The sequence below is a fragment of the Chelonia mydas genome, chromosome 15, assembly GCF_015237465.2.
Source record: "Chelonia mydas isolate rCheMyd1 chromosome 15, rCheMyd1.pri.v2, whole genome shotgun sequence".
Taxonomy (NCBI): Eukaryota; Metazoa; Chordata; order Testudines; family Cheloniidae; genus Chelonia; species Chelonia mydas.
In genome coordinates this window covers 6,538,086-6,557,133 of record NC_057856.1, presented here as the reverse complement: position 1 = coordinate 6,557,133, position 19,048 = coordinate 6,538,086, and the positions used below count along the sequence as shown (strand labels likewise).

Below are 19,048 nucleotides of genomic sequence, written 5' to 3'. Positions count from 1 at the left end.
TTCATTTGTATTCTCCTTCATATTCACCATTAAAGGAGCACAAGTGCCAACACCAGATATCTGGGACCTTCCTGTGCTGAGAGGTGCCAAATAGGCTTTTTTGTTATCCACAAAACTAAACGAAGGATCTCAGTCCATTTGATAGTAACATACCATCCTCACGGTCAGCAGGCCATGGGCTCGTTCTTCCAACTCGCCTGCTCCCAGCTGAAGACGAGTCTAGCAGCTTCCGTCTGCTTCTCTCTCTGTTCGCCCAGCTGGTTATGAGGAAATCCACTCAATTGCTGGAAGAGTTAGCAGTGTCGTGGGAATGTTATTGACTTCCAGGAACACCATGCAGACAATCTGCAAACCCTTGTGCTGCTGCGTATGTTTCAGTGGGAGCACTGATGTGCCCCACTGGCTGAGGTCTTGCACAGGAAGTCTGCTCATCTTGCTCATTTGCCACCTGTGACTTTTGGCTTGCCTCGGTGAATCCTCCAGGTCTCGCCTCTCCATTGAGTTCCTGCAATTTGTGGGTTGTAGGGTGCAGATCAGGGCTTGTGCACAATTGAGGAGAAGTATGTGACCCTCTTTTCCTGAATCCATATAGATGATTCGCCCCAATAGGGCCAACATGCTGTTGTCTTTGCATGAATGTTGATTGGTATGAAGCAAAGTCACCACTGCATCTTTTACGGAGTGAGAGGGTGAGGCACCCATGGCCCTGTGAGTCCTGTCACGCTCTGAGGCGGTGTATGAACCCTGGCAGACACACTAGGGAAGGAATGTTGGTATTCAGTATGTGAGGATCCTTCTGCCTTGGCTCTCACTGAATTTTAATACCATAATCACTGCTTTTTTTTTTTTTTTTTTTTTAAACTCTCCTCCATTGGCAGTAAGTAGCACAGTACAAATGAGGGATTTCAAATTCCCTTCGCAACATCTCAGCTCAGTCACTAGTTACTTCAGAGAGTTTGAGCTCTGGTCCTGGCCATGGGTGTCCCATGAAGAAAGTGTCAGTTGCCACTTCTGAGTCTCACTGGTTTTTCCCTTCATACGTGGAGAGGGTGTGGGCCGCACAGTGCGCCGCTTTGTGTTAGTAGCTCCGACAGCCAGGTTCCTCGGCAACCCTCTCTGATGAGTCCAATTTGCGACACACAGATCAGGGAACCATCCCCACCCCTCCCATTGTCACACTTACACCTATGGGCAAGTGGGATTTGTGTGCATCAAAGTTGGTTATAGGGAAGCGAGGGAGATGTCATTGATCTGAGCTGCCATAAAGCACACTTCCCTCTTTGTACCTATGCGTGCATAGGACACCCCTTAAAACAAATTAGAAATGTGAGAATGCCTCCCTTTGTTCAAAGCATAAACTATTTTCCCCGGATAAGGGATATCCCATTCAGGAGAGGGTAATTGTACCCTCCCCCCCCCCCCCCCATTTTAAAAAATAGCTAGATGAAGGAATAATTGGTTACGTGAGGTGTGAGTTTCTCCACCGAGGTGGCAAGGGGAACATTAAAGGCCCAATCTCTCCACTTCATTCACAGCTGCTCGTATGGTAATTGCTGTGTTATGGTTTCTAATTATCAACACAGTGGGGTGGCTTTTCTCCCTATCCCTAGCGGGGTCATCTGTGCTTCTGTTGGGAGTCCTAGTGTATCCCCTTCTGCCCAGGCCAGGGTCTCTGGGCGTTCCCTTCTGAGCCCCTCAGCGGCTGCTCCATGGATACCACTGTCAAGTAAGTAGCTCAAGTCTGGTGGAGCTGGTGTCTATCCCATCCAACCCTCTCCCCTAGGCCCAAGGGACTCAAACGTGCTCCGCTCCCATGATGGTGTTGCTTGCTCTCGTGGAGTCCCTACAGGTGTGTTAAATCTGTCCCGCCGCCCAGGTTGTGGGTATGCCCACCTTACGCTCTTGCTGGTTTCCTGCTCTTCGGGTGAGTCTGAATGTCAATGTTTTTTCAGGTCATCTCCCCAAACAAACAATCCCCAGGGGTCAGTACTAATTATTATAATAATGTGGTGGTTATATCACACGAGAGCTATGGGCAGAGTTCAGCATGTTTCCCTCACTGACCTCTTACCTGGGCTTCTGGTGGGCAAGGCACAGGCCTGGGAGGCGGAAGAACAGGGTTCTTTTCCCAGCTCTGTCACAGCCTGCGTCTGTGACCTGGGTCAAGTCACTTAAGCTTTTTGACCCAATTTTCACAGATATGTAAGTGTTCTTCTGATCATCATTCTAACACCTGACTTAGGAGTCTCACTCTCATTGAAAATCAATGGCAGTGTACCGAAATACATTTAAAAATCTGGGCCTTTGTGCCTCAGTTTGCCCTTTGTTAAAACGGGGTGATGCCCACCTATCTCACATCAGGGTAGTGGGATTTCACATCATGGTTGTATGTAGCTGTGAGAGATTTCTTCCTGTGGGAGGCATATCATATAAGGTCAAGGTATAATTCATATTCTTTTGTGTGCATGTCTCCTGTCAAAGGCCCTTCTTCATGCACTCCCCACCAGGCAGTGCCGCAAAAGAATCAACATTCCAGGGTGGATTTGATTTAAATCAAATTGATTTAAATCACTAGTCAGGAAGACTCGATTTAATCATGGTTTTCTACATAAAAGTGCATTCTTGTTGGTTGTTATAACCTTAATACATATTCTTCGCAACTCAGAGAGAGACGTATGTTTCATTTTTAGAAGGTACACACTATGCATTTTTTAAGTGATTTATTTTGAAAACTTTTCAGGTTAGTTTTACAGCTGTATCAGAAAATGAATGATTGTTCGGTTATTTCATTTACCAAAGGTAAATTGGGAGGTGAACTATCTCCAATTCAACAGGTTAATCATTAATATTTGGAGGATTTTCTTGCCAGGCTGTATTAGGAGGAGAACATCACCAGACAGGCATTTAAATTGTTTTATTTAACTAAAACAACGTTAAGTATTCTGGATTTTTTTCTTCAACAGCAAACATAAATATTTTAACAAAAAACATATGTCCCTCGCTTCTCACATTTATCTCCAGACTTCTTCTCCTTGTCCAGATCTCTTCCGCCCCCAACAATCTTCTATTCATTGAATTTTTTGAAACTTTTTACTTTTAAAGAGAGGTAGGGGATTGACTCTGTGTACACAAATTTGCAGAGGGAAAGTAGAGTTGAGGTCTGTTATTTCTCACCTCTATATATTTATTTATTTAAAAACATTTTTGCTGTTAACAAGCATGTTACCACTGGAGAGAGAAATCCAAATCCACAGTTTGAGAACTGGAGGACTTGTGGCACCTTAGAGACTAACCAATTTATTTGAGCATAAGCTTTTGTGAGCTACAGCTCACTTCATGGGATGCAACCTGTAGCTGTAGCTCACGAAAGCTACTCCTTTTCTTTTTGCGAATACAGACTAACACGGCTGTTACTCTGAAACCAGTTTGAGAACTGCAAAACTAAGCATCTCTGATGGTATCTTCCAGGCTGAGCACTGAGTCCCATTGGGTAGATAGAAAGATTAACCTAAATAACCTATACAGAAGCCTGTGGAACCCCATAAGATTGGGTCCCTAATCCATGAACTATTAGAACTCGTTTACAAAACTTTTCTTAAACATTACATGAATATATTGTCTCATACTATAGAATTAGAATTTATATCCCTATACCATGATGATATATCTTTGAGCTATAATATATCTCAGTTAAAACTGTCTTTAGATAAGTTTCTTCCTCAAAAAGCATTTTATCAAAAAAAATCTGATTTAAATAAAAAAAAATCCGATTCTTTTAATTTTTTTTTTAAATCATTGATTTGTATCCACCCTGCAACATTCCCCTGTTGGAAGTGTGACCTGATGTTGTCTAGTCATTTGGGCACTGGTCTGGGAGCCAGGAGACCTGCATTTTAATGTGACCACTGACCTGGGGTGGCTTAGGCATGTCACTTCCCCTCTGTCTGCTTCTTTTTCCCCTCCCACCCTTTGTCTTGTCCCTTCAGACTGTAATCTCTTTGGGGCAGGGGCTATCTCTTACTAGGTGTGCGTACACCAGCAGGGCCCCAATCTTGTTTGGCTCACCCAGGCACCACTCTAATACAAATAGTAATGGAGTTCTTGTAGTCTCAGTTCCCCACCAGCCACCTTGTGGGAGACTGGTTCACCACCAAAAACAATGTAATGTTTCTGCCGCGTTTAGACTTGAGCACTCCTGCTCTCCAAGGCTGTTGCGTCTCTTCTGTTTTATTCTGTTTGTTTGTTTCCTTAGCACCGTCTCAAAGGGGGGGTTTGCGGGGGGGGGAAGAGCTACAAGGAGCAGACGTGCAGATTCATTTTGAGGATTCATAATGCTACATTTACACACCGCACTGCCTGAGGAAATTGGATAGATGAATGCCTGGTCATGCTGCCAGTGCAGCGGGTTAACTCTCTGGATTTAGCTTATATCATTTCACGAGAGCATTTACGGCCTTTACTGTGTTTAGTCCCGGTCGCTCTTTGGCATTGTTGCATCTCCAACCTCTTTGTGTGTGTGTAGATTTTCAAATAAAATAACACATCTATTCAGACCCAGTCCACATTAAATATTTATTGTCTGCAATTTGTGCATATGTGTATGATAACTGGACATTAAAAAGAAAAGAAAGGGAGCTAGAGCTCAGCTGCAGAGAAAGGTGGCCTCTTGTGGAATTTCTAAAATGGCAGTGTCTCTCTCTCTCGGGGGGGGGGGGGGGGGGGGGGGGGGGGGGAAGGTAAAGTATTCAGAATCAGCCTTCAGCTCTCACAAGCTACGTTTCCCTCTGACCCAGCCCATCAAGGGGTCTGAAGTAAGAGAATAGCTTGAAAAGAGAAGCCCATCGGACAGGATTGGGAGGTAACTAGTCAGCTGCCTGATTCTTTAATGCTTTACAAGTTATGACGCTGCTCAGAGGATACTCACGTCCGCAGGGAGTGAGGAGTGGAACCTGTGGGAGATAGGGGAGCTGTTCCTGGAAAGACCATGCTAGCACTGTGAGCCTGCCTGGCATGGCTTTCTAGCCCCATGGGCTCCTGTCCTTTCCTGGTTCACATCAGTGCCCTGTGTACAGTGGCTGATTTTAAATACCGCCTGAAAGGAATGGGGAGTTCACCATAAATTGAGGCCGAGTGTGCTGCTGCCTAATATTAAACTGTTAATGAGGAGGAGATGTACTTGTGTGTTCAACACTGTGTACAGTGGTACAGCACAAATCCTCACTTTCCTCCGAGGAGAGAAGAAACATGCCAAATACTGCAAATATGTCTTCTGCTGTGTTGGGGAGTGTCCAATTGGAAGACCTTTAGTAACCAAGATCTGTCACTAAATGTGGCCTAGAGAAATGGTACAGCATTTGCCTGCAGTGATCATTTTGTAGCTGTAATGCCTCCCAGGCTTACATGAAAGGGGGCATCCCTGTAATGGCACGGCCTTGGCTCATAAATGAGGTGGGTTTTTATCAAAGTATTGTTTCCCTGTCTCTTATTCACAGCACCTTTGGAGAGCTGAAGACCGTCCGCCTGCCAAAGAAAATGGCCGGGACAGGATCTCACCGTGGCTTTGGATTTGTGGATTTCCTCACCAAACAGGATGCCAAGGTGAGCTTAGTGGCACAGTCCTCTCTCCCTATCCCTCTTCCTTCCAGCCCTCAAATTATGTCTGCTTTCTGGCCTTTCACTTAAAGAACAATGGCCTTGTCTAGGGTAGGATTCAGGCCAGATTTCAGCAATCAGCAGCTTACTTTATTGTGGCTTTCCTTGTCTGCACTTGGATTTTGCAGTGGTGCATCTTCCTGGGTGCTTGGCCAGCAATGGTTGGAATGTTTGCTAATTCCCAACGTAGGCAAGGCCTAAACTATGGAGTTACCGTCTGAGGCCTTCAGATACAGGGGGATCCGATTGGATGATCACAATGGTTCCTTTTGGCCTTGGAATCTATGAATCTAGTAGAGTTTTTGACTGGCCAGAGAAGCTGTCATGACAGCTCTGCTGTCGTGTAAAAGCCACCAAATGGTATTGTGTGGCTCGCCGTTGAATAGCATCACAGGAGGAACGAACACAGGTTTGGAAGTTAGGAAGATTCCTCGGTCCAGTCGTGGTTTTGTCACTGGTTGACTCTGGCTGGACAAGTTATTCCCATTTTTGAGCCTCCGTTTCCCATTCGTAAAATGGGCGTAAAGATACTTCCCTAGTCCTACCCTTTGTCTGTCTGGTTTATTTAATTTAAGTTCTTTAGGGCAGGGATTATTTCCCGCTATGTGTATGTGCAGTGGCTAGCACAATGGAGCCCCAATCTGAGCAAATACTATTCTTATACATATAAGAATAATCCAAGGAGTTCCTGGATCCCAATTGTCAGGTAGATGTCAGATGTCAGCCTGGCTCCAACCAAAGGGGTCCTGATTGGGGCTGGAGATTGATGTGCTGAGCCTATCCACCTTAGCACCCTCTACTGGCTGTTGTATGTGTTTATACCTTGTCTCGAATGAGTTGCTGTATCCCATACTCTGAGGCACAGGGGTTGGGACTTGTGGCAGGAAAAAAAAGCAGCAAGCCTCAAAATGAAGGTTTTGGCTTTTCATGCTTTGCTGCTCCTCTTCCTGCCACCTGTGCCTGTAAGGGGGACAGATGCATCAGAGAGGCTTCCTAAGCTGTCAGCTTGTCTCCATCGCCCAGGAAAGAGTAAATGCCACTCCCAGAGTCTGTTCAGGCCCTTTCTCCCTGGCACCATTTACTGGCTGCACTACAATCTTTAGTAAGCCCCACCATGAAAACATGCCCACAAATGAGATATTAGGAATGGCAATATACAGAAACCTGTAGGAGAACACTTCAACCTCCCTGGACACACAATAGCAGATTTACAGGTAGCCATCCTGCAGCAAAATATCTTCAGGACCAGACTTCAAAGAGAAACTGCTGAGCTTCAGTTCATTTGCAAATTTGACACCATCAGTTTAGGATTAAACAAAGACTGTGAATGGCTAGTCAACTACAAAAGCAGTTTCTCCTCCCTTGGTGTTCACACCTCAACTGCTAGAAGAGGCCTCATCCTTCCTGATTGAACTAACCTTGTTATCCCTAGCCTGATTGTTGCTTACATATTTATACCTGTCTCTGGAAATTTTCACTACATGCATCCGACGAAGTGGGTATTCACCCACGAAAGCTTATGCTCCAATACGTCTGTTAGTCTATAAGGTGCCACCGGACTCTTTGCCGCTTTTACAGACCCAGACTAACACGGCTACCCCTCTGATACTTAACATGAAAACAGTTCAATGTAAATCCAACTCCCTGTCCCTGGCAGTTCATCCCCAGTCTTCCCACAGACTGTCCGCTTGGGAGTCCCTCTTTTCCACAGCCTGCCACCAGAACCACCCTACTTCCTCTCCCAGGCCCGAGCATCTGCTCTTAAAGAGGCCCTGGCTCAAAACAGGGCTGGCTGTCCCCAGACCCCCTGCCCCTAACGGGGCAGACTTCCCTGTTAGAGGTTTCACCTGGGCAACATCCCTCAGATCTGTAGTCCAGTGTGTGACTTCATTTGTCCCTAGACACCGACCTAGCAGTAACTCTCAAGGGCACAGATCCTGTTGTGCTGGGGCATTGCCCTGCATCGAGAGAGAGCTTTGTGCTTTTCTTCCTTTTGAGAAAAGTAGCTTTGTTTTCTGTTTCTTTGGGGGATTTAATTGTGTTAAGAAAGTGCACAGCAGGTTCATTCTATTGGCCGTCAAGAAAAGAATGAACCACGTATCAATGAGTAGGATTCTGAATTTTGTAAACCCTTGCATAACTGGCTCCCGGTTCAATGCTATGTGAACGAGAGAGGGGGGAGGCAGGCTGAGAGACCTCTGAGCTGAACTGTTGTGGACTGTGAAAGAAGAACCTATTGTAAACATAAAATGTTTGTTGTGTGATAAAAGTGCTCTTAGTTCCTGTGAACTGCCTTGTCCACCTGTTTCGCAAGGCAATTACAATGACTCTGAGTGAGTGAACTGGAATTTTCATAACAGCCTAAAGGAACTGGGCACCAACACTCTCTCTCGGAATCCATTGTGTTTCAAATAGGTCTTTTAGAACCAGATTCTGATCCCCTTGCTCATGATGAGTAGGATGTTCTTTATTCCACAAGTAGCCTGTGATAGCCAGCTCTTGTTGTAAGGTGCTATTCTAATTGACAGGTTTCAGAAACAGAAACAGATTGATAGAGTCCCAGAAGTCACCTACTACAGGACAGGCCTAACAAAGAAAATAATAGAACGCCACTAGCCGTCACCTTCAGCCCCCAACTAAAACCCCTCCAACGCATTATTAAGGATCTACAACCTATCCTGAAGGATGACCAACACTCTCACAAATCTTGGGAGACAGGCCAGTCCTTGCCTACAGACAGCCCCCCAACCTGAAGCAAATACTCACCAACAACCACATACCACACAACAGAACCACTAACCCAGGAACCTATCCTTGCAACAAAGCCCGTTGCCAACTATGCCCACATATCTATTCAGGGGACACCATCACAGGGCTTAATAACATCAGCCACACTATCAGAGGCTCGTTCACCTGCACATCCACCAATGTGATATATGCCATCATGTGCCAGCAATGCCCCTCTGCCATGTACATTGGTCAAACTGGACAGTCTCTACATAAAAGAATAAATGGACACAAATCAGATGTCAAGAATTATAACATTCATAAACCAGTCGGAGAACACTTCAATCTCTCTGGTCACGCAATCACAGACATGAAGGTCGCTATCTTACAACAAAAAAACTTCAAATCCAGACTCCAGCGAGAAACTGCTGAATTGGAATTCATTTGCAAATTGGATACTATTAATTTAGGCTTAAATAGAGACTGGGAGTGGCTAAGTCATTATGCAAGGTAGCCTATTTCCCCTTGTTTTTTCCTACCCCCCCCCCCCCCCCCCCCCCCCGCCCCAGACGTTCTGGTTAAACTTGGATTTATGCTGGAAATGGCCCACCTTGATTATCATGCACATTGCAGGGAGAGTGGTCACTTTGGATGAGCTATTACCAGCAGGAGAGTGAGTTTGTGTGTGTATGGGGGTGGGAAAACCTGGATTTGTGCTGGAAATGGCCCACCTTGATTTTCATACACATTGTAAGGAGAGTGGGGTGGGAGGAGGTATTGTTTCATGGTCTCTCTGCATATAATGTCTTCTGCAGTTTCCACAGTATGCATCCGATGAAGTGAGCTGTAGCTCACGAAAGCTCATGCTCAAATAAATTGGTTAGTCTCTAAGGTGCCACAAGTACTCCTTTTCTTTATTCTAATTGAGTTACTGAAGCTGAACCTCCCATCTGACTTTTAAATTGTAAAGTCTTCAAGGCAGGGACTCTCTCTCACTTTGTTAATACGGCTCCTAGTCCAATGGGGCCATGATCACCTCAAGATGCTCCTATAGTAAGATTAACAATCCACTATTGAAATGCAACCACCTCTGGTGTATGGCAGAACACAGCAGCCCTAGACACGTTAGAACAGGAACTGAAGGCTATCACCTCTAATAACTGAAAGTGAGGAATGATCAGAATTGGAAAGTAGCCAGGGCAGCCTTTCTTAACATCCTGACTCTTGTTAAAAAGCACCCTGGGATTTTTAACAACCGCAGGCCAGGTCATTGGTTTACATCTCTTCTGAAAGATGGATGTCAAGTTTAAAGGTATCTGGTTTTGTGGCTGCATGGAGGAATTTGTTTTGCACAGATCAGTGTTGCTAAGCACATTGATTCTGATTAAAGCAGCACTGGCTTATTTGTATGTTTCCTGGAGTACTCACTGCAGAGAGTTGGGTTGTTTTTAGCTAATACTGCAGGCAGAGTTTCTGCTTTCCTTCCCCCCTGCTGATATAAAAATACATCTGGTCTCCAAATAGAAATTGCCCATTCAGGAAAGACGTTCAACCCTTTAAAACAAACTTGAGCTCAGCTGGCATTGTAGGGAATGTCCTCATCTGGGACTGTTTCCTTTTTAGGAAGGAAAGAAAATTTGTCAGCAGTCTAATGTTATCAACCCTTTGTCCCTCTAATGACTCTGGCCCTAAGGCTCTTACGCTTGAGTGTTTAATAGGGCAATGGGGAATGAAGAGTCAAAGAAGCAGTGTCCCCAAAATTAAAACAGTGTTTAGAGATGGTGAGGAATAGCACCCAAGGGAGATTAACTGAGTGGTCCAGTCTCTTGATCTATGACTTTCCAAATCCCCAGGCCATCAGACACCATTACAAGCAGACTGTCTCTTCCGTCTGCACAGCCCAGTCCCCAAACAGCTTGACTAGCTGCCCCTTGGCTTTGGAATCCATCGCAGAATTGCCCTTCTGGCTTTCAAAACACCTTCTATCAGCTTGTTCCACCCCACCTTCTTGGCCACCTCTTCCTCTCTCTATCTTTCCCTGTTCATTTTGGCTTACCCAACACCTACCTCCTCTCTAACCCTTTCCAGGACCTGGCTACCAGTACTTCCAGCAGCACCACAGTTCAATAGCTCATCAGAAAACACATTTTGAGCATGTGTGTGATGCTTCCTGGCTATGTTCTGGATTTAGCTAGCTGGTTTTCTTTAGGCTTTTTTGGAAATGTTTTGTATGCTGTTGGTTCACATCTGCATGGGCTCTAGATGCCTTTTAATGAGCACCCTGGAAGTGGATTACAAATAAGCAACATTTAATTTATTACTGAACTTTACAAAGCATTTTGGGGTGCAGTTTGTTTAAATTTGCAAATGAAAACTGCATTAGGCTGATTTAGTCTATTCACAGCACATGGAGCAGCCAACTCTAACTCAGCTGGCTGACTCTCCCAAAGCCATATTGTAATTTTAGGACTCTGTAAGTGGCACTTAGCTAGCAAAGAATTCCTGCCATAGCGAGCTGTTACATTAAGCTAAACCAAACAATGTAAAATCAGATCCACAAGGGTTCAGAAGCAAGGTTTTAAACATGAGCATGTCCATTTTTTCCTTAAACACTAGGCCTGTAGTTTTCATGCAAGCCCTGAGGCATTTTGAAAGCCGGGGAGAATCGTAAGGGTGGTGGAGAGTTGGAGGGGGAAGGATGCTTTGTATTTTCATTTACCTAGCTTGGGTTGTACTAGCAGAGGTTGCTGCTGCTTGGTTGTGGTGGAGTTCCTTTTTGATTTGCATTTTTCAACAATCAAGGGCACCTAGAGCTTTTAAATCAGAATCATAGAATATCAGGGTTGGAAGGGACCTCAGGAGGTCATCAAGTCCAACCCCCTTCTCAAAGCAGGACCAATCCCCAACTAAATCATCCCAGCCAGGGCTTTGTCAAGCCTGACCTTAAAAACGTCAAAGGAAGGAGATTCCACCACCTCCCTAGGTAACACATTCCAGTGTTTCACCACCCTCCTTTACATCGATGTAAAGAGATACTCGTAAGTGGAGGGTTAGAAGTCTCTTCCAATGAGTGTCAGTCTTGGATGAACAGCTGGCTACAGCTCTGGTTATCAGCCAGTAGGTCGGATGGGGATAAAGTGTGATCCTGAGGATTGAATTCACCCAACCTCCTCTTAAAAGGTGACCTGAAACGGGGAGAGAGTTAGGTTTCTGCTCGTTTCCTTTATGATGTATAAAGAACATCAGAATTTTTTTCTCATTATATTATATTATATTAATGATATCATGAATGTCAAGTCTCATCTTGCCTGTTTTCTTCTGGAGAAATTCCAGAGGTGAGGGCTTGGGAGGAGCCTTCTCGGCTCTTGAGATGTAAACAGTCTGAATAGAAAAAAAAAAAATCACTGTCCGTCTATAACATGTATAGTTTCTCTGGTGACTTCGCAATGTCTTTCTTGTTCACTGGTTGTCCACAGATTCTTCCAATGTAGACATGACCTGAATTTCTAATGTTTAAAAAAAAAAGGAAGGGGGAGGATTAAAAATAAAGAAGAAAAAAATCCTTGTAGGCCTTCTTCATATCTCCTAAAGAAATAAAAAAATGGCACAAACATATCTTCCTTTCCCCTGCACCTTCTTTGGGAGGTCATCTTGAAGGTGGTCCCACAGACACTATAGTTCCCAGCATGCAATGTTTTTTGTTTTTTTCCAAAGGATCAATAATGCTCACATTTATTAACAAACCTGTAAACTGGCAATACAAATTAAGTCCATATATTTGAGCACAGGAATAAAGAACACTAATTGGGTTAACATATTCAAGCAGACTGGATGGAATATCCCAGCATGCTGAGACCTGTGGTCTCCACGGGCAGCGCCCTGCGTTAACAATACAGGTGGCTGCAGACAGCTTCATTTGATATAGATGAGGTGCCCAGTTGCCTGGCAGGTTACCAGCTGGACCTCCCAGGAGGGCAAAATATGGCTGCCCTGGCAATACGTGCTCATTCCTGACTGTTCTCAATACAGCCTTTCTCTTCTTCGGGTTGTGGGAAGTGAAAAATTAAAAAGTATAAATTAACAAATGAGGCCTAGTGATTAGAGCTGCAGTTGTTTGCCAGGGGTGGAATTGCTCTTTGTGCCAATGTAAACAGCCATCACAATTCTCTGCTCCCAAGTCCTCCTCCTACCCCTCGACTATTTGTTTAAGCCAACACATTGCTCTGCTAATTGGCTAACATTCCATGTGAAAATAGGCCTTTAAAACAACAGTGGCGGCAAATAAAAACAGCTGTAGCTGCAAAAGTACTAGGAGGAGAAAATACACCCAACCGAAAATTAATGCATCTGTCCTTTTCCAGTTTAGGATCATATAGTTTAGAGAGGAGAAGAAGAAGAGAGAGATGAGAGGTCAATAAAATAATGAATGGGGGAGGGCAGGCAAATCAGGAGCTCCTGTTCACTCTTTTTTTTTTAATGTTAGAATGGGGGAGACATTCACTGAAACAGGCAATATATTGAAATGGCAATTTTTTTTTTATGCAACAGATAATTAACCCGTGGAATTCATTGCTTCAGGAGCTTTGTAGGAGTCACATAAAAGGATTAGACATTTATATGGATAAGAACATGCATGGTTATGTCTGGATAAACATATATGCTGGTTATAAAATTGCCTGCTTCAAAGTAGGAACCAGCCATCAACAGAGTAGGGCCAGTAAGAAAAATAATACTCCCCCTTTCCTCCCCCCTTTGGCAGGTTAGTCCCTAAGGGTATATCTACACTGCATTGTAAACCCGCATCTGCGGGACCCGGACTTGTGGACTCGGTATTTCCATACCTGCGCTTGAACGTCCAAGCTACATGATAAACCTGGATTTACGATTGCTGGACCCAGGTCCCACAGCCATGCACAGCCATGCTCACACATTCACACTGCACTGTGCAGATCTTTTATCTCTACTGCAAAATGACAGGACTTGGACCTGAGTCCTAGTGAGACTCAGACTGTGACCCATCCCTCAGCAGGGTCTTAAGATCTGGTTCCTGAGTGTTTGCTGAGCCGAGTCAGGCTGATTTATGAGAGGATGGAAAGGGGCTTGGGTTCAAAGGTGAGACATTATGAAGATTCTTGCAACTTCTTCTAAAGTTTCTAAGACTGGTCACTGTAGGAGACAGGAGTCAGACTAGGTTAATTCTGGTATCCTGACCCAGTGCCAGTCTGAGTGAGTACCTACAATACTGTCTGTCTAAATTGTCCCTGTTTTAATTGCATATGCTGTTCAAATCCTGTCCTGAGTAGTTGTGTAGTATTACTGTATGCTGTTAAAAAGCTCTTGTGTTGCACCCCAGACATGGCTGCAATTTCACTTCCTGGTGAATTGATTCGTTTCTCACTCTACATACATTTAAGTCACTGTAGGTGTCCCATAGAAGTCAGTTTACAAACCTTATAAACATGTTTTATTTCAATCTTATCTGACACATTTATGAGAACATTTTAGTCTTCCTAAATGTGTCTGGGCTTGTTCTGAAGCACTTTGCAGTCCCTTGGAATGAGTGGAGCTATAGAAATGCTGGCTCTGTGTGTTTGCATAACGGGGCGCACTCCTGCAGTGTCCCGAGCACAGCTCCAAGGAAAAAGCCAGTGTTTCCTGAGCATTCCCATTGATCAGCTGAGGATCTAGAAAGTCTGTTGTGTTAATGGTACTGCCAGCACTTGTGCCTTCAGTGTCAGTGTGAGGTCATGGCCTTCCTCATGTTCTTTAGCAATAGCAAATAGGGAAACATTCGAACCTTTTTACTATATGAGAAACAAAACCACAATAATGAAATAGAAGGCAATTCCATTTTGGGGTTCTGATGCATCCGGATTTGCTCCTGTGACTTATGCTATCACCAGAATTTAGTGGAAGGGAAGACTTCTTATCCCCAATAGCTGGAGTTCTCAAAATGCATTGCCTCAGCGGACCTACTTAATCATAAAGCTGAGCTCTGGAATCATGCTTGTGTTTCACACTCTCACTGTGACGTACAGGAGAGTGACGTGGTCTGCGGTGTTGTCAGATTCCACGGCCAGAACGGACCACTGTGGTCATCTAGTCTGACCTTTCCTGGTGTGAGAGACTTAGATGACTGCTCCCATTCTAAGCAGAAGACCACACTCCAGGTTGTACAGCTGTTGTGTTGCACTAAACGTATGCCTGGAGGCAGTGTGGAATGGCACATCCAACCTGTGCCAGTGTTTCTCAGCTGCACTCAGTTTTATGTCTCCTCCCATCGCCCCCACCAAATGCATTCGTAAGATACCATGCTGCAGAAGACTGCTCTTCCCGAGAGAGAGCTGTCTTCTAGGGTATGTGTACACAGCAATTAAACACCTGTGGCTGACCCGGTCAGCTGGCTCAGGCTTATGGGGCTCTGGCTGAGGGGCTGTAAAATTGCTGTGTAGATGTTCACACTTGTCCTGGAGCCTGAGGTCGAGGACCCTGCAAAGGTCAGGCTCCAGCCCGAGCCCAAATGTCCACACTGCAATTTTTAGCCCCACAGCCTGAGCCCGGTTAACCCGAGTCAGCTGACCCAGGCCAGTGGTGGCTGTGCCGCAGATCTTTTATTCCAGTTTAGATGTACCCCTTGAGTAGCTGGATTTCAAGGGGAAGACTCCATAATGCAAGTGTTTAGGAACATCAGCACCCTGTCTGGATCATGAGGTGGGAATGGACAACAGGAGATGGGTCACTTGATGATTACCTGTTCTGTTCACTCCCTCTGAAGCACCTGGCAATGGCCATTGTTGGAAGACATGATACTGGCCTAGATGGACCTTTGGTCTGACCCAGGATGTCCATTCTTATGTAATGTCCCCTACCCCCACAATTGGATGCCTTGGGGTTCCAGGAGTCCCTATAGATTTGGTTTTTGGTTTTTTTGAGGTGGAGGGAGGGCAATGTCTATTACTTAACTCATACAGATATTAAGTTTGTTTCCTTACATGAGATTTCTTTTTCCCCACCCCCCTTTAAACCTTCAGAAAGCCTTCAGCGCCCTGTGCCACAGCACACACTTGTACGGCAGGAGGCTGGTCTTGGAGTGGGCTGACACTGAGGAAACAGTGGAGGCCCTGAGACGGAAAACAGCCGAGCATTTTCACGGTAATGTAGTAGCATCCAGCCAGATGGTGAATACATCTGAGATAAGCGTGTCCCTATCTGGCATGGGTCAGACCAGTTCTTTCCCAGGAGCTGTCTGTTCTCATGGGTTGGCAAATGGATGGTGGAACCCGAGAACATAACTGCGAGGTGTATTGCATGGTGGATGTGGAAACCAAGGATGTCTCCTGTGCTTTTAGAGTAAACCGCACCGAGGAGCACTGGCGGGAAGCCATACCCTGGTAATGAAGGTTGTGCCAAGGAAAGGAGTCATGAAACATCCTGACTACTCCTTTGCTCATGCCTGCCTGTATGCATCTGTATGTTGACCCTTTATGCGCTCGCTGGAGCAATCAATCCATGAAATGATTTTCTGCAATCTATATGGGTTCACTAGTCTGGCAATGCTGTGGGTAATTCCAAATATTTAGGCATCCCAAATAGGAGGTGAGGTGGTAATGGTCAGGAAGCTGTTTTGATACCCATGGCTCTGAATAATAAGGCCGTGGAACTGTGCAGTATGGCCTAGTGGGTAGAGCATTGGGCTGGAACTTAGGAGACACTGTGTTCTATTCCTGGCCCAGCCAGTGGTCTGACGAGCCTCAGTTTCCCCATCTGTAAAATGGAGGTAGTGCTACTGACCACCTTTGTAAAGCACTTTGAGATCTACTGATGAAGAGTTCTACATTACAGCATGATATTATGTGCTTTGGCACACTGAAATGCTACATCCCCATATGCTGTGTGTTAAGGTAGCATGTTTAGTGCCTGGAATGGCTAATTTACAAGAAATACAGGCCTCCAGAAGGAGGAGAATGAAGTCCAGGTAAAAATGGAACAGATAAGAAGTTGAGAGTTGAACAGTGTTGTTTGGATCAGATTCCAGAAGCCGACATTTCCATAGATAACCCTACTGCAGACTTCTATTGACAGCCATTGACAAGGGCCAATGCGTTGGTTGGCAAATATTTGTGTAAGAAGCTCTCCCCTGGGTTCAAGGACTATAGTGGAGATCAATGCTCCTCCTTCAGCCTTTCAACGCAATCTGCCCCCAACATACACACGCCAGCTGCGTCCAGAAAAAAGGGTTGAGATGGGTAATTCCAGGGAAGCGTTGAAAGCATCAGTTTACGTACATGGCGATGAGAAGCAAACCTCACGTCTCCCCCACCCTGGAATAGAGGACTGCATGGGCAGTGGTTCTTGACAGACATTCAGGTTAGGAAGACAGTCTCCAGTGAAAGGGGTGTGGCTGGATCCCACCAGATGGACCAGCTGTTGAATGTGAAGGGGTGACAGTCAGCTGTTGGTGAAAGGCAGGAAAGCAAGTGAGCACTGGAAATAATAGGCAAGCCACTGGTGTGACCTAGATACCACAAGGGAGGCCTGGCATGTGCAAATGTCTGCCAACAAAATTGAAACACCAGGGGGCGTCAGTGCACCGAGGGGGAGGAATTGTGCATGTAAATAGCTCCAGACACGGCACATGGAGTTGGAGATCTAAGGTGGGGAAAGAGGTTTCCTCAAGGTGACCCTAGAGGAGAAGGGAGCTGCAAGGAAGGTGATTTATTTGTCCCTAATATACTTAGAATTACCTCCCCCTCTGTTTTCATAGTCTCCAGAGCCCTTGTGCCACCTCGAGGAGTCATTTAAAAAATGGATCTTGACTTTCCCTGGTGACTGCAGATCTAATAAAAATGCAGACTGCTCCCCCTGCTTTGTCAACCTCCCCCTCAGCCAGCTCTGCCAACAGGTCACACTGGGCTCCAACAGGTGCACTGATTTCTCTGCGCTTGTTCTCTGTCCGGTTTTGTTTTCCCTGAGTCCTTGGGATCTTAATGTCCTAGCATTTGTATTATCTGCTGTGGATAGAAGTTGGAAGCCAAACTGGCACCATGTCCCCAGGATCTTAGCTGTGGACCAAGAGACAGTTCAGTAAGCCACATCTGTTTGGAACTGAAAATAAGAGCAGTCTCTCGCTTTGAATTGTTCTTGGTGTGAGAGTGCTGGGAGATAGGGAAACAGACCGATTGGACTTCAACCCCTGCCCTCCCTACATGCGCACTGGCAACTGCCCCTGGCTAATTGTTACTTCTAGTTGGCATTCAGTTACTTTGTGCTTAGCCCTGTTTTCAGGGAAATACATAAGAGGCCAGACCTAATGGACTGGACTCAGGGCTTGAACCTGGAGTCCACTGTGAGGGCATCTACTTAAAAGGAATGTTCTTGACCAAACATCTCTGTGGGACAGTGAGCAAGTGCATGCAGCTGTTAACTGACAGGTTGGTGGATTCAGTCCCTCCAGCGATGCTGATTTTGTTTCTTTACTTGGATAGTAAGCCTCTTGTGTTTGTACAATGCCCTGATCCAAATTCAGCCCTAGAGGCGCTTCTGAAATATACGTATTTAATGGCAATGCCCCTTCTGGACCCTGGGTTCAGTGGTTGCCTGAGAGCCCAGTGTGACTATATCTGGGACTTAGCTCATCTCCTAGTTGCCTGGAGCTTTCTATTCCAGCATATGGTCCTTCAAAGCCACCCCCAAAGGGAACCTGACAGCGTTACTGGGAGCTGAACGGGAAATGTGTGTCCACCAGGCTCTGTGTGGCTTCAGTCTGCCATGTTGGAACGTGTGGGAGACACATACCATTGCTGTAATATTGCAGAAAATGGAAGGGCTAGACATAAGCATAGGTAAACTGCAACTGCATCTCTCCCTTCCATCAGGAGCCTCTCTGATACACCTTCACCATTGTTTTGGTCAGTATAGCACGTTAGCTAGGGGAGGGGAAGGGCTGATTTTTTCCATTGGTGGAGCCAGGCATATTGTGGGTCTGCGCTGTGCAATACCCAGCTTTGTGCCAATGCGCTGTGCAATACCCAGCTTTGTGCCAATGCACTGCAGTTCTGCTCTGAAACCTCTTTGACCCTTCCCGTCTAGCCCAGTGCTGGGACTCTAATACTGTCCTGTGAGTGATTGTTGGAATAAAAAGTCTACATGTCTGTGTCTGAGAGCCCCAAACTCTTGTCATTGGTGATTGAAATCGAAAGCTGCTTCACCATTTATTCCCCTGACCTCCTCCATCCCATCTTGCCACGCAGCTAGTTGTTACTGTGGCACAGATTGTTATAACCACCCACGTGCTCGTCTCTCCAGCCGTGCTTCCTGCTCCGCGCCGGCTGATAAGGGAGCTGTTCAGACCACAAGCACCCATCGAGCAAGGCCGCAGTTTAGATTAGCAGAGTGAGAGTGAGTCATGGAGCAGAACGTTTTTCATTTGTTGCCAGCCATGAGCATTCCTGCTGGGGGCACACGTACTGTGAACATAGAAACACCACCTGAACCCGCTCTGCTCTGCTGAGGCCCCGCGCTGCCTCCTTTGCGGAGAGCACGCTCCATTTTTCTCCTTTCTTTCTGCTTCCCAGCGAGCCATTTCCATTGAAGCACATGGTTTCCCCTGCATTTAGTGCACCCCGGGTTCTTCCAGATCATGCATGGGACAGCCAGGTTTTTTATGTGC

General features: G+C 45.7%; 1 protein-coding gene across 5 annotated transcripts in view; it reads left to right on the top strand.

The window, feature by feature from the left end:
- The window catches only part of RBM19 (RNA binding motif protein 19), a 122,291-nt gene that overhangs the window by 70,354 nt on the left and 32,889 nt on the right, over positions 1-19,048 (top strand). For 4 of the 5 annotated variants that reach the window (XM_043529320.1, XM_043529318.1, XM_043529319.1 and 1 more), the window contains exons 22-23: positions 5,493-5,598; positions 15,411-15,531. In XM_043529320.1, the coding sequence (XP_043385255.1) occupies positions 5,493-5,598; positions 15,411-15,531 (227 nt within the window). Of the gene's footprint in view, positions 1-5,492; positions 5,599-15,410; positions 15,532-19,048 lie in introns of those variants that run through there. The other variant, XM_037878442.2, reaches the window with a different exon arrangement.